Consider the following 24,473-nt stretch of genomic DNA (forward strand, 5'->3'; position numbering starts at 1 on the left):
TCCCTCTTGACATGCAACAGAATGGGTGACACTGGCCGCTCCTGGACACAGTCACCTCCACCTACTGTCCCTGCCAGACCACTCTGCCCTGTCAGCCAGATTTCTTCCAAGAACCTTCCAGATGTCTGGTTTCCTCTGAAGCACAGGATCCTGGAGGCAGCTTTGATCTTACTTTAGAAAGCCAGGTCTGTTTAGAGTCTCCTTTTCTGCTTTGCTTGCGCTTCTAGATCCTTCCGCTGCCAAAATTGCCATTGCTGCTTCTGAGAGCTAAGTGCAGCTGGAAAGCCTTTGATCACAGCAGACACCCTTCTGCTTGTGAGCAGCTCTGCTCTGGGTCCATCAGGGAGGAGCATGGCCCTCCCTTCCAGGTGGGGCAGGCCTCAGAATGGCCCTCTGTAAGCTCAGCTCAGAGCCTTTGACTCCATCGTGAATGCAGGGTAGCTACTGGGAAATAAAGTTCAGACAGGGAAGTTAACTGCCCCAACACCACATAGCTGAAAGGCCAGACTGAGCCTCTGAAGCCCCCCAGCTCTAAGAAACATGGTTTTTGCTGTCTCTGCGCTGTCCTGAAATTCACTCTATAAACCAGACTGACCTCATACTCATAGAGATCCACCTGGCTCTGTCTCCAGAGTGCTGGGAATAAAGGTGTGTGCCACTACCACCCAGCTGCTGTCTCTATTTCTGCTGACATGTCTCATATACCCTGGTCATCTATGCCCACCTTGTTTCTTTCTGCAAAGCATTTGTGCCTTTGTGACCACAGGTCCCAGCATACAGCCCACCCCCACCCTGGCCTTGGCATCTCACAACATAAATTAGTTTTGACCCTCACTCAGTCAGTCAGCTTTTCCTTTCCTTCCTTGTGGTCGGGGTTTCGCAGGTAGCCAAGGGACCGTCTGTCCCAACAGTGTGCAGCCCAAAATGCACTTTAAGGAGTAAGTAGGTTCTGTGTAGGTCTTCTCCCAATAGAAGGAATAACATCTGAGTGACAGTGTGTCTGCAGCCTTTGTGTGACACGACTGCCTATGTTCTGAGGGCACAAAGGGCACATTTCCCCTTCAGGGACTCCAACTCTGCTGAGTTGACCCTGGCAGGAGGACAGGCCTGTCTTGGATACTATGGCCTCTCTGGCCAAGGCACAGGATCCATGAAGTAGCCATGTGTTAGTTCACAGTGGAGACCTGGCCTGAGAGCTCACTGGCCCTGTCTTCAGGCCTTTGGAGGAGATTAGACCCATTGCCCCAGCAAGCTCTCTGACCTCAAAAGACTACAGCTTTTCACAGCTCTGTCTTCGTTAATATGTCTCAAAAGGTGTTCATTCGACCCCCAGGTACAAGGCCACCTCAGGTCCCTAAGGTCCCCTTCTTAGCCCTGCAGCACAGGTGAAGCCATTGAGTACCTCAGAGAGGTATAGGCTTCACCTCTGGTCACACAGCTTTCAGAACCCACTACCCCCACCCTAGGTGGCTCTGTGAAACCAGGTTGTATGAAGCAGAAACAGGTTTCCTTTCCTCTTTCAGCATGAAAGGCTCTGAGCCCAGCTTAGGTAGGGCCAGCAGGCTATCGGAGGCATCCAATTTCATGGTTTTGACCAACAAGAGATGAGATAGAAATTTTCCTCCTGGAGATTGCTATTGCCTGGCCTCCAATGCTTTTCTGTCCTAGGCAGGGGTGAAGGAGTAGGGGGAGGCTGGGTAAACTGTATCAGCACCTGGAGCTGCAGTGGGCTGGTCTCCTTTTGATCTTTTCCACCCTAATTACCCAGCACTGACTATGGAGTGGGGGATGAAGCCTAGAAGGGAAGGGGAGAGGAGAGGCAGTGAGCCTGGCCAGCCAGGACTTGTGTGCCCACGGGTGTGCCAGGAATCGTAGAAAATGCATACCCCCTCCTCCCCCTGCCCCTTCCAGACCTGGTCCTGGCAATTCTCCAGCCTCTTTCTCTGCTGTATGGCATGGATGTGCTTTGAAGAGCTTGCTTTATGTTATACTTTTAGAGAGAGGGGGGAGAGAGAGAGAGAGAGAGAGAGAGAGAGAGAGAGAGAGAGAGAGAGAGAAAGTGTTCCAGAGGCTCACATCAGATGTCTTCCTCAATGCCTCTCCAACTTACTTTTTTTTTTTTTAGACCAGTGTCTCTCATTGAACCTGGAGCTTCCTGATTAGGCTAGACTGGCTGTCAAGTCAGCTCCAGGGATCTCTCTGTCTGAACATCCCCAGCATAGGGGTTACACACATACACAGTCAACGGGGAGGTGGATCAGTTGGTAGACAGCTTACCTAGCACCAACAAAGCCCCGAATTCCATCCTCAGCACCACATAAATCAGGCATAGTGATGCATGCCTGCCATCCCAGCACTTAGGAGTTGGAAGCAGGAGTTCAAGGTCAGAGTCTCGGGAGTTAGCTCAGTCAGTAAAGTGCTTGCCTTGTAAGCCCAAGGGCTCTAGCTCAATCTCCAGACTCCGTGTTTAAAAATAATTAGTTAATTAATTAATTAAAGCTAACAGTGGGGCTACACATTTGCAATACTGGTTATAAGGAAGTGGAGATAAGGGGCTCCCTGGTGCTTGCTGGCCAGTCCTGCTTGGCAAGTATCAGGCAAGAGAGACACTGTCTCCAAAACAAGGTGAACGGTGTCTGAGGAATGGCATCTGAGGTTGTCCTTTGTGCTCCTCCCATAAGTGTATACATTTACAAGCCCATGAAAGCACACACACACACACACACACACACACACACACACGCCCGCGCAAGCTCATCACCTACATAGGAAATTTGATGCCAGCCTGGACGACCTGAAGCCCTTTCTCAAAAACAGAAAAAGAAAGAGAACAGTTTCCTTTCTCCAGTGGTGGCTGGCAGTGTCTAGGTGGCTTCTTTCCTTTGTGAGTCATGAAGGCTGCCACATGGAAACGTTTCCATATAACTTATGTGCTGTGAAACCCAAACTGGACCACTCAGGTCAGAGCCAATCTTATGTGAACACTCCCCAACAGCCGCTAGGCTGCCTTCCAAGTGTCTTCATCATTTGATGGCCCTGCTGGGATCCCATGGTTCTCTACCTCCTTGACATATGTCACCATATGGCTCTTTACTCACAACTCTCCAAGAGGGTGTGAGCTGGTTTCTTGCTGAGGGTTTCGTATGAGTTTCTCAGACGAAAGAAATACTGAATGTGTTCCCATGAACTTCATGACTCTGTGTGTGTGTGTGCACACACACACACATACACACATTCATATGTGTTCACATGCAGGCCAGAGGTCATCTTTGGGAGTCCTTCTTCAGGCACCATCTAGTTTTTTTTCTTTTCTTTTTGAGACAGGGACTCTCACTTTTACCTAGAACTCACCAAGTAGGCCACATTGGCCAACAGTGCCCCACAGGGTCCTGCTGTCTAGCCTCCCAGCATGGGGATTATGATCATGTGCCATCATACTCAGCTTTTTACATAAACTCTTTACATGGAACTCGGGTCCTCGTGGTTCTGGCAGTCTTTGACACCGTTCAACCTATCCAGACCCCATTTGTAGTTCTTTGGGGCTAGGCTGTAAATGCTCTTTGCAGATAAATACTAGAACTTCCTCTGGAGAACGATTGGCATTTTCTCTGCCCTCCAGAGCCTGAATCAGTCTTAGGAGATCAGGGTGTGAGCAGGAGGCACCTCTCATTTTGACCGGGTCTGACTTTGACTCTCTGTGGCTGGAGCTCTGCTCTGGACACTCTCAGGGTATGGGATCAGAGGGGATGGTGAACTGGTGGACGCTGTATGGTGAGGCCTGAGGTGCCTCTGGGACAGTACTGTGGGCATTGCTAGGGGTGATGGCCACTGACTGGCTCTATCCTTCTCCAGCCAACAACATCTGTTTCTATGGGGAGTGTTCCTACTACTGTTCCACTGAGCATGCCCTGTGTGGGAGGCCCGACCAGATCGAAGGATCCCTGGCGGCCTTCCTGCCTGACCTGTCGCTGGCCAAGAGGAAGACATGGCGGAACCCCTGGCGTCGTTCGTACCACAAGCGAAAGAAGGCAGAGTGAGTCAGGCGCTTGCGACTTAATGGGCCAGCTTCTGTCCGCTGTGCAACCAAGGACACTAAGCCTGAACCAGGGAGTCAGTAGTTCATGGCTCAGAATCAAAGGAGGCAGCAGGAACAGTGCAAAACCAGCTGTGCTTGTGCCACTGTGAGACAGTGGCAGCGGTATGTCTTGGTTACTGTTGCTGACAAAGATGGCTTTGGCTCATAGTTTGAGGGTTTGGTCCATCATCATGAGGGAGGCATGGTAACAGAAGCATGAGGTAACTGGTTACAATCAAGAAGCAGAGAGAGATGAGCTCACTTTCCCTATTTTATTCAGCCCAGGGCTCCAGCCTAGGGAATGGTGCCACCCACACACATTCAAAGTCAGTCTTTGCTTCAGTTAAACCTCTGGAAACATCCTCACAGACACGCCCAGAGGTGTGTTTGCATGAATCCAAATCCAGTCACACTGACAATATTAGCCACCACAGGGTTCCTATCTGTGATGTAGAAGAGGTGCTGGCTGATACTGGTATCCCTTAAGATACAACCTCCCCCACCCACTGCCTGTCGGGTGCTAGAAAAGACACATACACACCATTGGCATCAAACACATGGTATCAGCTGATAATGCCTTCAGCCCCGGGGCCCATCTAGGGCAGGAAGAACAGCTTCATCACCTTCCAGGCCTTTGTTCCTACTAATTCAGCCTGTCCTAATGTGTGTCCCTGAAGATACTTCATTCCCATTGTGAGTCCTCTTAACAAAATGTGCTGCTCTTTTCAAAGGGTACCCTTCGGAGCCAGGCAGCACCAAATAATCTAGCCTGGACCTTCCTCTTCACTCAGAGGAGAGCCCCTCATTCTTGGTTTCATACTATCCCCTTCCTCCCCCTCCCCCACAGGTGGGAGGTGGACCCCGATTACTGTGAGGAGGTGAAGCAAACGCCACCCTACGACAGTGGCCACCGAATCCTGGACATCATGGACATGACTGTCTTTGATTTCCTCATGGGTACGTCCTGCAGGGCATGCTGGCTGCCAGAAATGCCTAAACACCTTTGGCTGGGGCCACCATCTGGTGACCCACAGCTGAGGATGGGCAGAGGCCTCTGAGCAGCTGTGCGTGCTTGTCCCTGCAGGGAACATGGACCGGCATCACTACGAGACCTTTGAGAAGTTCGGGAATGAGACCTTCATCATACACTTGGACAACGGGCGTGGGTGGGTCTTCTGTGCCCTTGGAGACCCTGGGGTTCTAGCCATCCTCATTTATGGAGGAACTAGGTTAGCCTGAGAAGCAATCACGGGGTCAGGGGAATCACTTGAGAGGCAGGGACTAGGTCACATCGGGGTGTGCACCAGTGAGGAAGTGGAGACTACCACAGGGTGCTGGATTCATGGCAGTGACCACATGAGTACTTTGTATCATACCTTCCTGTTACCCTGGGGAAACTGAGGCCGAAGGGCCCATTTCTTGATGAGAAGGGCCAACAAGCAGTCAGTTCTGCCTGAGAGAGGCCATTAACTTCTGCTTAACAAAGCAGAATCCCTTTAAAAAAAAAAAAAAACCAATACTGCCAGTGCTGGGCGTGGCCAGGGGCAGCCTCAACACTAACGAAGTTCATGAGATTGCCATGGTCCTACGGCACCGCACCGTAGCACTGGGAGGCGGGACCCTGAGGGCTGGGCGCTGGGCCTGGCCAGGCTTTCTAGCTGCTAGGGCTCTGACCACTGTACCTTCGTCCCACAGGTTTGGGAAATACTCACACGATGAACTTTCCATTCTAGCTCCTCTTCACCAGTGCTGCAGGTACGTGCCCAAGCCCTGCGTGCTCTCTCGCTGCCCCCTGGCAGCCATCACTACCCGAGAGGCCTGCTCCCACCCACTGGTGCACTGGTGGACAAGCATCCACAGACCAGGCCTCGCTGCCCATGCCTCACTGACCCCTCTTCCCTAAGCCTCATCTGGATAACCCCCACCAGTAAGACCCCAAGGCCCAAAACAGGCTGTAAGTCCAGACGGGGTCCTTCTTCCTGGCCATGGCTTCTAGATTCATGCACCCTACCCACCTTCCACAGTCATACCTACCCTCCCCCTGATCCCCAGTGGCTGGACATAGGCTCCCAAAGCAAATTACTTATCTCCCTTGGGAGGCACAGAGTGCACCTGGCCAGCTGAGGAGGGACAGTCTCCCAGGTGAGCAGTTAGCCTAGTCTTGGGTCTGCCCTCAGGACAGGGGGGGTGTCCATCTGGCCACCTGTCTTTCTGGATAGGACTGTAGCAATGTCTAGAACAGTGGTTTCTCAGCCTATGGGTCATGACCCCTCTGAGGTAGAATGAGCCTTTCATAGGGCTCGCATATCATGTATTTACAACCTGATTCAGTAGCAAAACTACAGTTATGAAGTTGCGATGAAAAGGATCTTATGGTGGTGGGGGGGTCACCACAACACAAGGGACTGTGTTGAAGAGATTCAGCACTAGGGAGGTTGAGAACCACTGGTCTAGAATGACCCATCTCCATGTGACAGACTCATGAGGCCTGGGGTCTCTGGCCTCCTTGTCTCTTAGTCTGTCTCCCTCTGTTTCTCTCTCTCTCTCTCTCTCTCTCTCTCTCTCTCTCTCTCTCTCCCCCTCCCTCCCTCCCTCCCTCCCTCCCTCTCTCTCTTTCTCTCTCTCTCATCTTTTTCTCCAAGTCTGTCTCTCCTTCTTTCTGTCTTTTGTCTTCATGTCTCTGTGTGTCTCTCTCCATGTCCCTGTCTGTCTACATCTCTGTCTGTCTGTCTCTCTCTCTCTCTCTCGTTCTCTCTTTTTTCTCTCTCCAGCAACATGCCACCCCACCAGAGCCCCCACCCTCTTTCCTTCCCAGTAGTGACACCCCGTTCTCTCTGCAGGATCAGGAGGTCCACATACCTGAGGCTTCAGCTGCTGGCCAAAGAGGAGCACAAACTGAGCCTGCTGATGGCTGAGTCCCTGCAGCATGACAAGGTGGCACCCGTGCTCTACCAGCTGCACCTGGAGGCCCTGGACCGGCGGTTGCGCATAGTGCTGCAGGCTGTGCGAGACTGTGTGGAGAAGGACGGGCTGAGCAGTGTGGTGGAGGACGACCTAGCCACTGAGCACAGAGCCTCCACGGAGAGGTAGTGACCACACTACCCGTGAGGAAGGAGGAGCAAAGAGCCTAGCCCTGTGAATTCAGTGAATTCGGACGGGATTAGTCATCCCCATAGGGTGACCTGTGGCGGGGAGCGTGGGGTCTCCGTCATGGCTCTGATAGGGATACATGGGCCTCCGGTTCCAGCAGAAACCAGACAAAGCACTCTGGACATGCAGCAGAGTGGCCAGTGCTCCATCCTTCCCATAGGGAGGGACCTTTAACTCACTATTTTGTACTTAACAAAAGGCTCACAGTCCTGTCAAAGGAGAACCACCCAGCAGACCAGAGGTCACCTCTGGGCCACTTCAAGGACCTCCTATGATGTGATCACACTCTGGCCCTCAATGACAATCCACTTCCTGCTCCCTCATCCTGGGGCCTCCTCTCTCAAAGGCCGGAGAGCTCTAAGGAGGCGGACAGTGATGGACATCATGGCCTTTGTTGGGGCAGATGGGCACCCAAGGAAGGGATTTTGGACACCAGTGACCAGCTATCCACTTGTCCACTGCTGCAGAGCGGTCAGGCCTTACTGGTTGGTGGTGGGCACTGCCTGCCTTGGCTGAGCTCTGGACAGTGGGTGTCGAGACACTAGGCAGAGCCCATGGCCCCAGGACAGCAGGCTAGCCTTGGGACATTTCCGTGGAGTAGTTTGCAGTGAGGTAACAGTGCAATAAAGATACAGCAAGTGTGTGCCATGGCTCTCTGGGGGTGGGGACTCACTCCTTGTCACAGCTGTCCCCCTAGACAGCCCCCAAATGTGGCTAGGCTCTGCTCTATGGTGTCTGTGTGATGTGGGTCTTCAGCCTGTTAGGGCTGTGAAGGGAGCTGCCCGCCCAGCCCCTAAAAGGTGAGCAGGCTAGCAAGGTCTATGCTCCAAAGGGGTGGGGCAAGCGAGAGGGAAGGAGGTCAGCTATGCCTTGCCCCACTTCTGCAAAGCTTTGGGCTCCGAGCCACAGGAGGCCCTCCAAGGGTGGGATCCACAAGCCCTACATAGGGCCACAACATACCTGAGCAAGAACCATAGAAGGGGTTGCCCAGGGGCCCATGAGAGCTGCAAACCATTGCACTGCTGGCTCCAGGGCTCAGATCCCCTCTGCTGGAAGGTAGGTCCTATCTCCTAATAAGCTGCTGCCAGGCTGGACAGGGGCCAGGCCTTATCCAGGAGAGGACAGTGGGGAGGACCCACTATACAGCTGTGCACTGCTGAGTCACAAGAATGGCCTGCCCCTATTCCGGCCATTCCCAGCTGTCACCCTGCGGCTTGTTCACATGCCACTCCCCTAGTAGGGGCTGGGAGTCCAGCAGGAATTCACCGAGGCCCTAAAACTCAACAGTTAAGTCCCTGATGTTCTCAGATGCAGTAGTACACGGTCTGCTTATTGTATATATACGTATGTGTTTATATGTAGTTCAGGGTGTGCGTGCGTGTGCGTGTATGTGTCTGTGTGTGTGTGTGCGCGTGCGTGTGTGCATGTGCGTGTGTGTGTGTGTTTGTGTGTGTGTCTGTGTGTGTGTGCGTGTGTGTATGTGTCTGTGTGTGTGCGCGCGTGTGTGTGCATGTGCGTGTGTGTGTGTTTGTGTGTGTGTGCGTGTGTGTATGTGTCTGTGTGTGTGCGCGCATGTGTGTGTGCATGTGCGTGTACGTGTGCGTGTGTGTGTTTGTGTGTGTGTCTGTGTGTGTGCGTGTGTGTATGTGTCTGTGCGCGTGTGCGCGTGTGCATGTGTGTGTTTGTGTGTGTGTCTGTGTGTGTGTGCGTGTGTGTATGTGTCTGTGTGTGTGCGCGTGTGTGTGTGCATGTGCGTGTGTGTGTGCGTGTGTGTATGTGTCTGTGTGTGTGCGCGCGTGTGTGTGTGCATGTGCATGTGCGTGTATGTGTCTGTGTGTGTGCGCGCGTGTGTGTGTGCATGTGCATGTGTGTGTGCGTGTGTGTATGTGTCTGTGTGTGCGCGCGCGCGCGTGTGTGCGCGCGCGCGCGTGCGTGTGTGCGCGCGCGCGCGTGCGTGTGTGCACGTGTGCATGTGTGTGTGTGTGTTTAGGCCAGGGGTTGAGGTCATGCATCTTCCCCTGCCACCCTCTAATTTTTCAAGACAGGTTCTCTCACTGAACCTGGAGCTCACCAGTTTGGTTTAACTGGTTGGCTTGTGAGTCCCCAGGGATACTCTTATCTCTGCCTCCGAGCACTGGAATTCCAGATGTGCACCTCTGTGCCTGGTTCCTTGTGTGTAATCTGAGGGTGGAACTCGGACCCTCAGGAAAGCACTTCGTGGCTTGAGCCATCTCCCCACCTGTTTTCCTCCTTTAGTGGGAGAAAGTGAGGCTGAGATACAGGAAGCCAGCGGATTCCTGAGCTGGCAAACTCAGTGCCAGATACTTAGACACTTAGGGATGCTGAGGCCGGCTAGACCCCAAATCCTTACCTGGGCTACCTGGTCTCAGGGATGTTCTATACAGCATACCAGCAGATGGACTAAGACCACTGAACCACCAAGGGAATGAAACAGTGATCAAGTGCCCCCACCCAAACTCGCCTCTCATCTTCCTGTCTCAGCACAAGGCCCAGTATTAACCCCACTCCTCAAGAAGGAAGCATAGAACCAGCCATCTACCAGTCTGGCCAAGAACCAACCAGCTAGCAGTCCAGCCTTCCTTGTCCAGTGTGCCAATTCCAATGCAGGCTTCCAGTAGGTGGGGCATAAGTGTTGGCTTGTGCAGGTGTCCTGTCCATGACCACAGAGGTCACAGGACATCTCATCACCATTACCCCCACCCTTCCAAGATCCTCCACTATTAACTGCCCACAGAGCCCCATGGCAGGCCAGGCTGAAAAGCACGTCCTCATCCCTGGGTTACAGAAGCAACAGAGATAGAGACATGATCGACTCACTAGACCTGTGAGGATTGCAAATGGACAGACATCACCCAGGGCAGTGCAGACATATATAAGGTATGAAGGGAGGTACCAGGCGCATCCCATATCCATGGGTTGATGCCCAACTCCTGGTGTGACTGGCGACAGAACTGTGGTGGAAGACAGGAGGATGAATGAGTTCACCAGGATGGCCCTAATCCAGGGCAGCAGGTCCTTATAAAATGAGGCCAAGCCAGGTGTGGCAGCTCATGCTGGTAATCCTAGCATCTGGAGAGCTGAGGCAGGAAGATGCCCAAGAGTTTTGGGCTAGCCTGGGCTAGAGTGAGACCCCCATCTCAAAAAAAAAAAACAAACAAACAAACAAACAAAAAACCAAGTGAGATAGCTCAGTGGGTAAAGGTGCTTGCCACCAAGGCTGACAACCTGAGTTCAGTCCCCAGGACCCACAGTGGAAGGGGAGAGCAGATGGTTGTGAGCCGTCAGGCCATCAGGCACGGAGAGTGAATTCGGTGCAAATGGCAAGACCAGATGCTGAGCTAAAGACTGGGAGTGCGTGCAGAATGTTGGTGTTCACAGCGAGTCCATACCCTCCCTCCCTCCCTCCCTCCCTCCCTCCCTCCCTTCCTCCCTCCCTCCCTCCCTCCCTTCCTCCCTCCCTCCCTCCCTCCCTCCCTCCCTGTGAGAGGGTCGAGAAGTCAGTGAGAGGGGACGTGGGACTCAGAGTCTTCTGCCCACTAGCATCTGCTGTACCCACTATAGGACTGCATAGGCACTCAGAGTAGAGTAAAGCCCATGCGGTGGCCTAGGGTCAAACACAGACCAGGTGCCTCATGGGATGGTGGCCAATCTTCTGGCTTTTCTCTGTCCTCTGTGCTCACTTGGCTTCATGGAGCGTCACCTAAGCCTGGACTCACAGAAGATAGGCTAACCACACCTGCTCTTTTACATCCAGCTGGCCCACCATGCATGACCACACAGTCCCTGTAGTGGGTACTACAAGTCTCTAGAGCACTGGTTCTCAATCCTGCAGATCACAAATTTACACAGAGATTCATAATTGTTTTAAATTTAGTTATGAAGTAGAAGTAGCAATTAAATAAGTTTATGCTTGGGGGGTCACAACATGAGGAACTGTATTAAGTCTTTAAAATCTCTAGGAGGACTTTAGGAGGTTTTAGAGATGGCTCAATGGTTCAGAGTTGCTCCTGCAGAGGACCTGGGTTCAGTTCCCCGCATGCACACGGTGGCTCACAACCATCTGTAACTTGTTCCAAAGAATCCAGTCCCCTCTTCTGTCCTCCGTGGGTACCAGGAATGCATATACTACCTATACATCCATGTAGGCCAAACTCTCATGTACATTAAAAATTAAATGATGCTCAGAGACTCAAGATGTGGCAGGGGACCTAAAGAACCAAGGGAATGAAACTGGTGTTGGCCAGCATCCTTTGATGTGTGTGTGTATGTGGGCACGCTTGGCTTCTTGCTTCTTGCCTGCAGTCCTCTTTGCTCCCCTCTCCGTGTTCTAGCATTCTCGCCTCACTGGCAAACAGTTTAAAGTACCCAATCAAAACGTAAACCATTCGATATGGGAGACAAGGGAGTTAAAATATATAAAAAGACACGTCCACATACTATACTATACTGGGGCTTTTTCAGCCTTTAGTATTAATCCATAAAAAGAAGCTTCCTGGAAGAGAAGACGTTGGCACGCCCCGTCTGCTCAGAAAGCTTGCAACAAGGATGGGCAGAGATTAGGTACCACTCTCAGCCGGCTGCTGCCTTCCGACCCCAGTGCATTCTGCCCTTTGCTCACACCTTCACCAGTTTTGCATCTGAGTGCAGGTGAGACAGACCGTGAGGACGCAGAGACAGTAGCTGCATGCTGGAATCACACCATGGTTGTGGACAAAGCCACCACTATGCCTAGTAATGTTTACTTATCCCTCAAGTAAACTAAGATGTTAGGGTCTAGCCTAATTGACTGCTTCCAAAGCCATCCTGATTCCTGGATGGACTGAGTCCAGGACTATCAGCTATTATCCAGCCAGATGGCCCTGGTGGTCAGCCAGTTGCCTTGAGAACACCGCAGTCACTCTGAGGAAGCTACACAGCAGCCACAGCTGCTTGCTTACTGATGCACAACTCTGGCTTTGAAGATGACACTGCCCTAGCCAAACAGCTTACTCTAAATGATGGTGGTGGTGGTAGTGGTGGTGGTGGTGGTGATGGTGGTGGTGGTGGTGGTGGTGGTGGTGGTGGTGGTGGTGGTGGTGGTGATGGTGGTGGTGGTGATGGTGGTGATGGTGGTGGTGGTGATGGTGGTGGTGGTAGTGGTGGTGATGGTAGTGGTGGTGGTGGTGGTGGTGATGGTGGTGGTGATGGTGGTGGTGGTGGTGGTGGTGGTGGTGGTGGTGGTGGTGGTGATGGTGGTGGTGGTGGTGGTGGTGGTGGTGGTGGTGATGGTGGTGGTGGTGGTGGTGGTGGTGGTGGTGGTGGTGGTGATTCAGTGGCAGAGCAGAAAGGCAGTTGAAGAATCCCAGAGGAGAGCAATACCAGGAAGCAGAGACAATTAGAGGGAACAGAGAGGCAGAGATGGAAGGATGGAAGATGGAGAACAGCCAGACTAGAAACTGTGAACCACATAGGTTGAGAGAGCTCCATGTATCTGCCAAGACTCAGAGGCCGACAGTCCCAGCCTGGGGCCTTGAGAGCTGAGACACTGGCTGCTGTAGAGATGAGGGTCCTGCACACAAGGCCTATTTGGATACCGTGGCTCTAACAGACACAGCTGCCTGCTGCTGCCGCTCACTGCTGCTGGAAGCTGAGGGTTACAACAGCTTCCAAGTGCCAGTGGTTAAATCTCAGAGCAGTAGGCCACCTGAGCACCTAGAGGCATAGTCCTGAGGCCTCGAAAGCCAGGAGCAATAGGGCCCTGGCTCGGGGGGGCCTTAGAACTATGAGCTTCTGGCTCTGCCTGTCCAGTCTCTAGACCTTTGGTACTCAAGGTCTAAGGACAGCCAGCCAAGAAAACCTTCCAAATACCCACCATCTGTTCTACTTGGTTTCCAAGACCGTGTTTCTTCTAGCCCAGCCTAGCCTCAAACTTGCTCTATATTAAAGCTGAGGATGACCTTGAATTCCTGAATTCTCCTGCCTCCACCTCCACAATGCTGGGGACACAGGCATGTGCCTCCGTGCCTGGTTTATATAGTGTTTGCAATGAAACCCAAGGCTTCACACTGCATCATGAGTTTAAAGCCAGCCTGAGATCTATGAGACCTTGTCTTAAAAACAAAACAATACAAAAACAACAGCAGGGCTGGAGGAATTGCTCAGTAGTCATCTCCCTTGCGGAAGACCTGAGTTCAGTTCTCAGCACCTACATCAGGTGACCCACAACTATCTATACGCATCTCCAAGAATGTTGGATACCTCTGGCACTGTATTCATGCACACGTTTGTACTCATGTACACATACACATAAATAAAAATGCATCGTTTTTAAAAGGAAAAATTATTATTATGAAGTTCAAGGCTATCTCTGGCTGCGCAGTGAGTTCAACACCAACATGAAACCCTATCTCAAAAAAACTAAAATCAAACAAATGAAAATTAGATTTGCACCTATTTGCATTTAGAATGGTTATGTGCATTTAACAGAATAGACAGAGTCTCTTCTGTCCCTGGTTCCCGTGAGTACACCCCTGAATACACATGAGTGGGTGTCTATTTTAGATGTTATGAGGACAAGTGATATGACAGTATGGTGTTACATGTGATCCAGAGACACATGGACCCAGAGCATGAGTCATGTCTTTATTAGGGTTCTATTACTGTGGAGAGACACTATGACCACAACAACTCTTACAAAGGAAAACACTTAACTGGGGCCGGCTTACAGTTCTGAGGTTCAGTCTATTATCATCATGACAGGAAGCACGGCAGCATGCGGGCAGACCTGGTGCTGAAGGAGAAGTCAAGAGTTCTGCATCTGGATCCATGGGTAGCAAGAAAAAAGAGAGGCTGGGCCTAGTTTGAGCTTCTGAACCCCAAAGCCCATCCCCAGTGACACACTTCCTCCATCAAGGCCACAGCTCCTCATCCTGCCATGTAACACCACTCTTTAATGGCCAAGCATCGATATAAGGGCCTATGGGGGCCACTCCTAGTCACACCACCACAGGTCATGAGTTATGCACAAAGCCTGTGTTTGTCGTGACTGCACATTTGCATGGAGCCTTGAGTGGATATTGTATGGAGGCTACACTGCCTGGGTGTGAGACTAGGGCAGGGTTTTCTCTCTTGCCAGGTGCCAGCACAGGGATTCGAGATGAGATGAATGGTCACATGATCGCCTGGAGAATCTAGGACACCATACAGTCATCTTTGGCCACCTCTGCCAGAGCATCATTGAGATAAATGTTGTTTTGTCCAAAGGCTCTGCTTTCTGATGGGTAAACTCTTTCTGAGGACTAGAACCATTCTCTCCATGGAGGCTGCTAGTTAAGAAGTAAACAAACTCACAAGTTTTAGGCAACTCCTCAAACTTCACAAGCTTCACAAGGCTCCTCACAGGGTAATACAGACAGCAACCTTGGCTCTCACAGGGAAAGCCTGGGCTAGTCTTACAGAGAACTCCGAGGCTGCGGCTTTCCTTAGTGTCACCATTTGAGTCATGGTCCTATAGGAAATGCAATAAACTCACTGCTCCACTAAACTAAACCTGTGGGCAATGTTTTCTTTGATCTGTCCTTGGTCCTGTGTAGGGTGAACTTATTCATATCTCCCCAGGAAAGACCACGTGACACAGAGATAAAGGAGCCTGGATGGATGGTTCTGGAATATCAAGGTGTGTGGTACCCAGGGTCCCTTTGGCTTCTGGCAAGTGTGAACTTACATCAGCCTTCTAGAATTATCTCCAGAGGAAAACAATATAAACTCAGTTAAGATTCTCACTAGAAACACACATGTACCCAGGCAAGGCAGGGGACAGAACAGGTGCTGCTGAGTGGCGTAGCCAGCCCAAGCCATCTAGTGACAGGAGGAGAGTCCAAATGTGACCTTGTCTGTGAGACCAGGTGTTAGACTTCCCATATGCTTTGCCCTGCTCCCCACTTTCCATAGTGACAGGGCCCATGTCCTTCAGCCATTCAGCCCAAGTTCGGGGGTCTCCTTTGATCTTCAATTCCCTTTACACTCTCACCTCAGCTCTGACCTACAGTGTGTACAGCATCTGTTCCAGTCCCTACACCCCAAACCCTACAGTGGAACACAAGTCTGAGGGGGCCACCCAGGCTGTTCCCACACTTCCAGGGCCACACAGGAACCCCTGGATGGAGGAACCCCAGTCCTATGACCCAAAGGCTTAGGCAGGAGTATCTCGTTTTAGGCCTGCCTGGACTACATTGTACGATCCTATGTCAATAAATGAATACAACAGGGCTTGGGCTCGGCAGGTAAGAACTCCTGCTGTGCCTCCATGAGGACCTGAGTTGGATCTCCAAACTCATGTAAAAAGTCAAGTATGGTTGAATGTGTGTGTGTAATCCCAGTGCTGTGAAGGATGGGGACAGACAGGTCACCGGGACTGGCTGGTTGCCAGTGTACCTCCAGGTTCACCATAAGACCCTATCTCAAGGGAATGAAGATGAAAAGTCATAGAACAGAACACCCAATATCCTCCTCTGGCCTCTGCATATGGACACAATTTTCCCCAAAACACACGTAATGTCTCTGACTTCTACTAACCTTGCTTAATTTTCCCTCTGTTTTAAGCAGGTGTTAGACTTCAAACATTTTCAACGCTTTTACCTGTTAGCAGCATTTTATTTTATTTTATTTTATTTTGTGTTTGCCTGCATGTATGTGTACCACATGTGTGCAGTACCCAGACATGCCAGAAGAGGGCACCAGATCCTCTGGGACTAGAGTTACCACATTTGTGGATGGGGAATGGATACCAGGTCCTCTCCAAGTGCAGACAGTGCTCTTAACCACTGAGCCATCTCTCCAGCCACTCTCAAGCAGTTTTGTTGTTGTTGTTGTTGTTGTTGTTGTTGTTGTTGGTGGTGGTGGTGGTGGTGGTGGTGGTGGTGGTGGTAGTGATTTGGCAGGTGTGTGTGTGTGTGTGTGTGTGTGTGTGTGTGTGTGTGTGTTTGGAAACAAGGTCTCATGTATCCATCCCAGGTTGGCCTCCAAATTCACCGTGTAGGTGAGGGGACCTTGAACTGCCTCTTGAGCACCAGGACTGCCTGTGTTCAGCCCAACAGCATCAACACACTCACAGTGCTGTGCCCCATCAGACTGTCAAACCTTACCACCACACCACATCCCCAGCACAACAACACCCCCACTCGTCCCCCACAACTTCCTTTCTGTGAAACATTTGCCTGTTTCTGGCACCACGAGTTAAGCTGAGACTTTTGTGTCACATTGATTTTTCTCTCCTAACGTCCTCGGGTTCCCTCACACTGTGACACAGGCTAGATACCATCCTCATCTACAGCTGAATCAGTACAGGTCTTGTAGAAGACACTGTGGGAAATCATAGCTTTGGATTCAGTAACAACAAAAGCTCTGGCAAAAAAAAATAATAATAATAAGCCAGTTGCAGTCAGGTTTTATCAAAATCAAACATGTTAAGGGGGCTGGAGAGATGGCTCAGTGGTTAAGGCTGTTCCTTCAGAGGACCCAGGTTTGATTCCCAGCTTCCACACGACAGCTCACAAAACTGTTTGCAACTCCAGCTCCAGGGATCCAATTCCTCTCCATGGACATACATGCAGGCAAAACACCAATGCACATAAAACAAAAATAAATAAATCTCTAAAAGTAATTTTAAATAATTGAACATATTGGAGTCCCTCAAGGGATGCTATGAAGCAAGTGGCAACCACAGTGTAGGAAAGAACGAGGGCAAGTCTCATGTCTGACAGAAGCTCTGCATCCTTATCTGATGATACTACGTTTTTGACAAACTGTTCTCTGTGTGTCTTGCAGTTTGGGTCTGTAGGCTCATGTTACATAGAAGACTCCTCTGTGTTCCTCTTTTCCCTGTTGTCCTTCCTGTCATCCTTCAGGCCTCTGAGGTGGTGTTATATTTTACAAATATGGCTGCATAGTGGCTCTCCTCACAAAGCAAAGATGGCTGCGTGGCACCGTCCATCCCATCTGCTCTCCTCACAGTGTATCTTTCTACTCTTGCCTTTGGAAATCAACTTGGATGTCTTCCCTCGGTTCTGAGTGAGCCTGTCACTATGGAAAAAAGACAGCGTCATCACTAAAGCAGAGTCCTGAGGCCCTGCTGCATCTTCCTGGTTTCTCGTGTGTGTTCCATGAGTCGGACTATAAAGTGGGTAAACCAACTTTTTCATTGGTCTTTTGCATAGACCCAGAGTCCCTCCGTTTTTACTGCCTGTGTAGCACTCCACAGTATGGATACGCCATACTTTTCTCAGCCACGCATCTGTTGAAAGGTGTGTTTCCAGTCAGAAGTTTGCTCTAAACGCCTGCTTGCATTGCTGTGTGTAAAGGTGCATTATGGGATAAATGGATCAGATGGCAATTGTGTGTTTATGTTTGGTTGTTTGAGACAAGGTCTCACTGTACAGAGCAGACTGACCTGGAATGCACGGTCCTCCTGCCTTAGGCTACTGAGTGTCAGGATTTATAGGTCTGTGCCACCATTACCGACTATATGTTTAATTTTTAAAGCAATTGCCAAATTGTTTCACAGAAGAGCTATGTACTTTGTTGTTGTTGTTGTTGTTGTTGTTGTTGTTGTTGTTTTTGTTTTTCGAGACAGGTTTTCTCTGTGTAGCCCTGGCTGTCCCGGAACTCACTCTGTAGACGAGGCTATCCTCGAACTCAGAAATCCGCCTGCCTCTGCCTCCCGAGTGCTGGGATTAAAGGCCTGTGCCACCACTGCCCAGCGGAGCTATGTGCTTTTATTTCCCCCAAATTCCTGACTGTGGCTTGGGCTGGGGCAGTAGCCACACCACCACCATGGCACAAAGTAGCAGGACCTGGTGTACTCGAGCTGCTCCAAAGAGCATCTCAGTGTCATCCACCTAGGTGGCTACTGTTATTATAAGAGGGGTAGCACTAGACCCTAACAATGAAGTAAAAGTGCTGCCCTGAAGAAGAAAACTACCCAAGGCTAACCCCGGCCTCTCATCTCTCTGTGCTCACAGATATGGTTCCTAGTCTGGCTTTTGTATAACTATTGGGGGAAAAAAAGTCCCTGAGATGCCAGAAGTCCCCAGAACACCCCATCTCACCATGGTTTCCCAATTTCAGATGCCCCTTCTTCACAAGTGCTTTACCCCTCCCAGGCCAGAGAGCCACTAGGAAGCTCAGAAAACCTCTGTGGTGCCAAAGCACCCAGAGCACCCATGAGAGGCTATGTCTAGGCAGGGGTGGACTGTGGGAGGAGGGCTTGGGATGCTGGGCCTTAGATCTCCAGGCATTAGCTACCTGGTGCAATGAGAAAACAGGGAGCCAGGTTAGGGCAGGAGCCCCCATCTGCCTGGGCCAGTCTTTGGACTCTGGGGCTGAAAGAAGCCAGCCTATGTCCTGTGGCTCTCTAGGACGTCCCCCACCCCACCCCCGGCCCCATCACCTCTAGCTTGGATACAGCAATGAGCCTAGAATCTGCCAATCCAGACAGCAGTCTCAGGGTTGGCCTCGGGGAGCACAGACAGGGGATACCCTGATTGTGGAGCCAGACCACTCTCTTGGCATCCCTTGCCTGAAGGTCAGAAGGTGGCGACGCTCCCCAACGGTGCTTCCCACTCTGTGGTGGCTGGGGACAACCCCCGCACTGGGATTGGACGCCAGAGAACCAGGCGGAGCAGGCGGGGACCCCAGAAGCCCAGAATCCCCGTGCTCTGCACTCAGACGCTGTTGTCCCAGCCAAGAGAACCCAGGCTGGGCCCTGGAGGCCGGCGGCCAGCACGGAGGAGGAGGCAGCGACAGTGCAGCGCAGGCCAGTACAGGGTGGCCACGATGTTTGACAGCTCACAGTACCCCTATAACTGCTTCAATGACGACGCTGACGACTACCCTGCCGGCAGCTCCGACGAGGAAAAGCGGCTCACAAGGCCAGCGTACAGGTGACCCCTGGGGCAGGTTTCAGAGGTCCCACAGGAGTGGTAGTGGTCTGTGTGGCTAGGACCTCATCCGGATTTGGGAGAGGTGGGATTCATTCCTAATGCGGGTCTCTGATGAAGGACTCATTCCAGAGCACTCTGGAGATAGCCACGGGGGGGGGGGGGTTCTCCAAGTGCTCAGCAGGCTAAAAGTGGGGTCTGGGTAAAAGTAGGGAGCAGAGGGATTATCAAACCATAGCTTCTTCTGTACACTCAATGTCCCCACTGGAGTCCTGGGAATGCAACAGACCCAGGGCAGTTTTAAAGGGTCCCGCAGAGTCTAGAGGGTATCGGAGACTCCAGAGGGCTTCCGGGGCTCCAAAGAATCTCGGGGTTCACAGGGTCTCGGGATTCAGAGGGTCTCAGGGGTCTCTAGTGGGTGAGGGGTTCAGATGGTAAAGAGTGTTGCAAAGGAACTAGGGTGTTTCAGAGGGTCTGGGAGACTCCGGAGCATCTTACGGAACTCTAGAGGCTCGGTAGAGGCTTCAGGCCAGCCTCTTGAGCTCTAGCGGGTCCCTTGGGGCTCCAGTGGATGGAGATTCCATCTGGTCTCAAGGCTTCCAGCCAGTCTCAGGGCAGGTCTGACTTCACCAGCGCTTCTGCGGTTCAGTGCCACCCTGGCTGATGCAGTCCCTCTGTCTGGCACCCCTGTCGCAGCTACATCGCACTCATCGCCATGGCCATCCAACAGAGCCCCGCAGGTCGCGTGACCCTGTCCGGCATCTACGACTTTATCATGCGCAAGTTCCCCTATTACCGCGCCAACCAGCGCGCCTGGCAGAACTCCATCCGCCACAACTTGTCGCTCAACAGCTGCTTCGTCAAGGTGAGCCCCTCCCCTGCCCGCTGCACACACTGGATCCCCGAGTGTCCCCAGTCATCCCTGGTGGCCGGCGGGGGTAGCAGGGTGTCACTGCAGACACCAAAGTTCCTTTCTAGCAGATTCCCGCTGCCCCACCCCCAACCCCCACCCCAGCACACACTTGCCTGAGGCGCGTCCTGCCCCGGGTCTGGGGACACAAGCTGAGCCTCACACTCCCGCAGGTGCCACGGACCGAGGGCCACGACAAGGGTAAAGGCAACTACTGGACGTTCGCGGGCGGCTGCGAGTCCCTCCTGGACCTTTTCGAGAATGGCAACTTCCGTCGGCGACGCAGGCGACGCGGCCCCAAGCGCGAGGAGGCACCGGGTTCCCTCCAGCCAGCAGCGCGCGGGTCCCCGGGACCCGACGGCATGCAAGCCCCAGATCGCGAGGTCCAGGCCAGCCCTGCGACACATAGAGACATCAAATTTAGCATTGACTACATCTTATCTTCCCCGGACCCTTTCCCAGCTCTCAGATCGTCCTGTCACTCACAGGAAGCCAGGTACCCGGCTCTGGAGCCCCAGCAAATGAGCTTCCAGTTTTGGGCAGCATGAGGTGGCCTCTGTGTCTCTGCCCGAGTGGCTGCTGCAGCCACTTGAGGATTGGACCTGATTCTTCCCTGAAGGCAGGACTTGAACCAGGCATCTTGAATCAAGAACTTGGACATTACCACATCTGCACACTTCTTCCCAGACTGCCCAGGGGGACTCAGGCCTTCATATGGAGAGATCTGGAGACCTTCTTATAAAAGGTATTTATGGTGATGGTGTGACTTTATAAAGAATAAAAACAGTTCTCTCGCAGGAAAACCTGACTCAGATGCAGCTCCGCTTCAGGATTTGCTGTCGTCTCACTGAAATCTTCCTACATCAAGCAGTAAAATTGCCCTAGGCTCCCCAGAATCAAGCAGTATTTTGTCCTCAGTCACGTGACAGATGGCTTTGTAGACACCCCCATTCCAAAGTTAAAATGCACTCAGTAACTTACTTGTGGAGCTGGTGAAGGCGTTCCCTGCAGTTAAAAATAACGAAGTTTACAGCAGCGAAGACAGGTGTTAATCTATCCTGTAACTATTACCTACCCCAAGGCTACCAATGATGGCAACCTATGAGAGACATAGCCAGAAGTATCCTGTGTTCTCCACAGAAAGGTGCCTTCCAGACCAGGCATGATGACACAGGCTTCTCATCCCAACTCTTAGGAAGCTGAGGCAGGAGGACTACAAGTTCAAGGCCTGCCTGGGCAAAATTCGTTAGATATCACTTCAAAATAAAAAGAAATCCAAGAAATAGAAGCAGTATGTTTTCTGTACAGGGACAAGAAAAGGAAGAAAGGAGGGGAGTGAACGGTATCTTGACTCTACCCAATCCCTACCAGCTTCCTTGCAGGCAGGGACTCCAGCAGGGGACTAAGGGTACCCGCTGCAGGGTGAAGTGCTCAAGACAGGAGTGGAGGCACACTCCGTGAGAAATGTAAATGATTTTATTACCGTTGAGATGATGGGCTGTTTAAGAGACCCAGTGAGGCACAGTGAAACTGTATGCCCCATTTTCACCACCCCACGCCCCTATTTTGCAGCGTTAACTGTTTGCTGTGACTTAATTTGAGCAGGTAGTGATCTGATATGCTCTCTGATTAGTCCTTTGAAAGACAAAAATCGCTCGCCGACCAGTCTGGCTGTCTCAGTGGAGAATTGCAGTTAGAAATGGGCCACAGAAAAAGGAAGGTGGGCAGAAACAGGATAGCGTCACAGGAGAGATCTCTTAGGCCTAGCTGCCATTCTGGGCTGAGGGAGTAGTCTCTTTGATTCAATGCCTTATCCATAGAGTCTTTACTGGCTGGGGAAAATGGAAGGGGCTCCGGGGCCCTGCTGTAGGTCCCCTTTAAGGCAGCATGGCTGTTTTCTGACCTCCAGACTGGTTGAGCATAGCGTTTCCTAGAAGCTGTTCCCACTCGAGTCCAGCAAGAGGAGAGGGAGCCCCTTTCCACAGATCTTTGCAAAGGTGCAGATTCACCCTCCTGGGAAAGCCACCTCCGTGTCTCCAGAACCCTGATGCGCTTACCAAAACACCCAACAATGCACACAGGCTTTGCCATGGCCAGGCATAACAGTCACCCAGACCTGTGCTTGCTCCATGCTGACTCCCTCCTCTGCCCTGGCTTGTCTGGGCTGTCAGGATGGTGTGTGTGTGTGTGTGTGTGTGTGTGTGTGTGTACATGTGAATGCACGCACAACATGCACGTGCACTGAGGACATGCATCTGTCTGTGTCCTTGTTTTGTATATCTATCTGTCCATCAGGTATGCTAAAAGCATTGATTCAGTCACACTGGATCTACGTTAGATAGCTCATGCCACAAACAGTACACACGTCAGAGGTAGCTCAGACAGTGACCAAAGATACATTTTTTTTTTCCTTCTGTTACCAACTGAGCAAATAAAATTTGTCTTTAGTGTTTTGGATGCTTGTTTGCTTGCTTGCTTCCTACATTTTGTCCTCATTAGCAAAGTCTGATTTGAAACAGGAAAGCCCCTTTCCCTGAACAAGACAGGGGTCCTTAGGGAGACTCTGCACACAGGTTCACCACCAAACGCCATCTCCACAACCACGGAACGGAGGGGGGAAACTGGTGCTAGGTGGGGCCGGTGTACCTTGAGGTTTGGCGGTCACTTTGTAGAGACTATCAATCATGTTCTTAGAAGCAAAGGGACATTTCCAGTTTGCTGGAGTGTGATATCCCACGACGTCAGGAGTGAGTGGCATTTAATACCAATAACACAGCAGGGGTGAGGGCTGGCCGTGACCTATTCAAATGTCGCCGCCACGGCGCAGACTCGCCCAACGTGATTATAATTAAATACTTTATGCCACTCTTGCAAATCTGCAGATTGATCGTCGATACGTACATTACCAGCGCATTACCCCGAGCAGATGTCTGCCACACACGCGTCACGGATCAGTAGGTTTCCATTAACAAAGTTGGGAGGTGCTGCCAAGTGCAAGTTCGGGGGGAAAATGTGTGTGAGTTACCGTGGTCCCAAACAAAGTTCCCAAGCTGGGCTGCAAATCTCTGTAGCCCCAGAAGAAACCAGAGGAAGCACAGCCAGCTTCAGAGGGCAGACCGCCTGAATCAAGCTGTGGCTCTCTATGAGAAATCTGGAGGGAAGTCCAGCAGCCTCTCTAGCTGGCAGCAAAAGATGGCTGTTTCCCACGGCAAGCCAGAACACACCTCTGGGTTCCTCCACCCATCAAGTGCAGCCTGCCTCCTGGAAGCTGTTGACCAGGCAGTGTAGCAAACACCCCTCGCTGGCATTGCCACCATGGGACACAGGGGCACAGACACTGTCGAAAGCTGAGAACCCTGAGAAAAGGCTTGCCTATGGGAGCCCAGCCCAAGGTTGAGAGAATTTGGGGTTTGTAGAGTAGATCAGACAGCAAATACAGCCTCAGAGAGACATGGAAATAGATTCCAGCTTGCCCCAGGCCAAACTGGCCCTTCTTTGACCTTGGGACTGAAGTTATTTTATTTTATTTTATTTTTACCAGTCTGTCCCTCCTGACATCCTGGCTTCCATGTTTCAACATCCGTCCATATCTGCACTGTTGGTGCCTGGTATTGAGATGAAGGGATGTGGACTGGCTGCAACCTGAAGTGAGGACTGAGTAGTTTTCCCTCTGATCTCTTGGACACTTCACTGTCTTGAAGCCACTTCCCACCCCTCAGAGAAGCTACCTTGCAGTATCCCTAGGACATCTGAGGCAAACAGGGAGACAAAGGTGTTTTCCTCTGTCATCTGTCTGTAGCTCTACCCCAACTTTTTGGAATAGTCTCCCATCATAAATGCACTCCTATTTCCAGTAGCTGTCTGCTCTCAGCCTTCCCCCCACTCCCACCCCGACCCCCCACCAGAGTTTCCTGACTAAAGCCAGGTTCTCTCCCACCTTCTGAATTATGATACTATAAGGAAATCTCCCTGCCCTCAGAGCAGGCCTAGGCTGTGAGGTCTAGACCAGAGTGTGCTTGTCTCAAAGCCAGGGTCCCAGAAGGTCTCAACACATACAGTCTACGCTTAGAACACAGGCTGGAACCTACATCTCTAAAAAGTATAAAAATGAATATAGGCATCATGAGACCCATGGCAGTTCCCTGTCTCTTCCAATGCCCACGTCCATCTTTGTCTGACCCCTACCATCCTGGATAGACCCTGTCCCTACCTATGCCAGCCATTGGCTCTACCTGGGCAATTTCCAGATGGTCCTAGAGGTAGGTTCTGTTGAAATCTGTTACTCTGCCCCGTGCAGAGTGTTTACTGACTCAAATCTGAGAAATCCTTTTTCTGCAGTTTGGAGTCGTGGCCTTTGAGCAGATGTTGGCGTACATCCCTTGGACAGCTGATCTATGTCTCC

General features: G+C 51.6%; 2 protein-coding genes across 3 annotated transcripts in view; both read left to right on the forward strand.

The window, feature by feature from the left end:
- Fam20c (FAM20C golgi associated secretory pathway kinase) overlaps window positions 1-7,868 on the forward strand; it is a 51,704-nt gene extending 43,836 nt beyond the window's left edge. For both annotated transcript variants that reach the window (XM_076923428.1, XM_076923429.1), the window contains exons 6-10: window positions 3,853-4,033; window positions 4,923-5,032; window positions 5,160-5,241; window positions 5,771-5,830; window positions 6,916-7,868. In XM_076923428.1, coding sequence (XP_076779543.1) covers window positions 3,853-4,033; window positions 4,923-5,032; window positions 5,160-5,241; window positions 5,771-5,830; window positions 6,916-7,165 — 683 coding nt within the window. In that variant the 3' untranslated portion in view covers window positions 7,166-7,868. The remainder of the gene's footprint in view (window positions 1-3,852; window positions 4,034-4,922; window positions 5,033-5,159; window positions 5,242-5,770; window positions 5,831-6,915) is intronic.
- An 11,189-nt stretch (window positions 7,869-19,057) lies between these two features.
- Foxl3 (forkhead box L3) lies at window positions 19,058-20,772 on the forward strand. The gene is made up of 3 exons (XM_076922266.1): window positions 19,058-19,164; window positions 19,858-20,026; window positions 20,245-20,772. The coding sequence occupies exons 1-3, from the start codon at window positions 19,058-19,060 to the stop codon at window positions 20,617-20,619; spliced, it is 651 nt and encodes a 216-aa protein (XP_076778381.1). The 3' UTR covers window positions 20,620-20,772.
- Window positions 20,773-24,473: the final 3,701 nt, after the last annotated feature.

The sequence above is a fragment of the Arvicanthis niloticus genome, chromosome 24, assembly GCF_011762505.2.
Source record: "Arvicanthis niloticus isolate mArvNil1 chromosome 24, mArvNil1.pat.X, whole genome shotgun sequence".
In the NCBI taxonomy this organism is placed as follows: domain Eukaryota; kingdom Metazoa; phylum Chordata; class Mammalia; order Rodentia; family Muridae; genus Arvicanthis; species Arvicanthis niloticus.

Bases quoted from the DNA above. Each gene is read 5' to 3' on its own strand.
- Foxl3 (XM_076922266.1), top strand. From the start codon at position 19,058: ATGTTTGACAGCTCACAGTACCCCTATAACTGCTTCAATGACGACGCT. The intron at 19,165-19,857 runs GTGACCCCTGGG...CCCCTGTCGCAG, and splicing joins CTCACAAGGCCAGCGTACAG to CTACATCGCACTCATCGCCA. The intron at 20,027-20,244 runs GTGAGCCCCTCC...ACACTCCCGCAG, and splicing joins TCAACAGCTGCTTCGTCAAG to GTGCCACGGACCGAGGGCCA.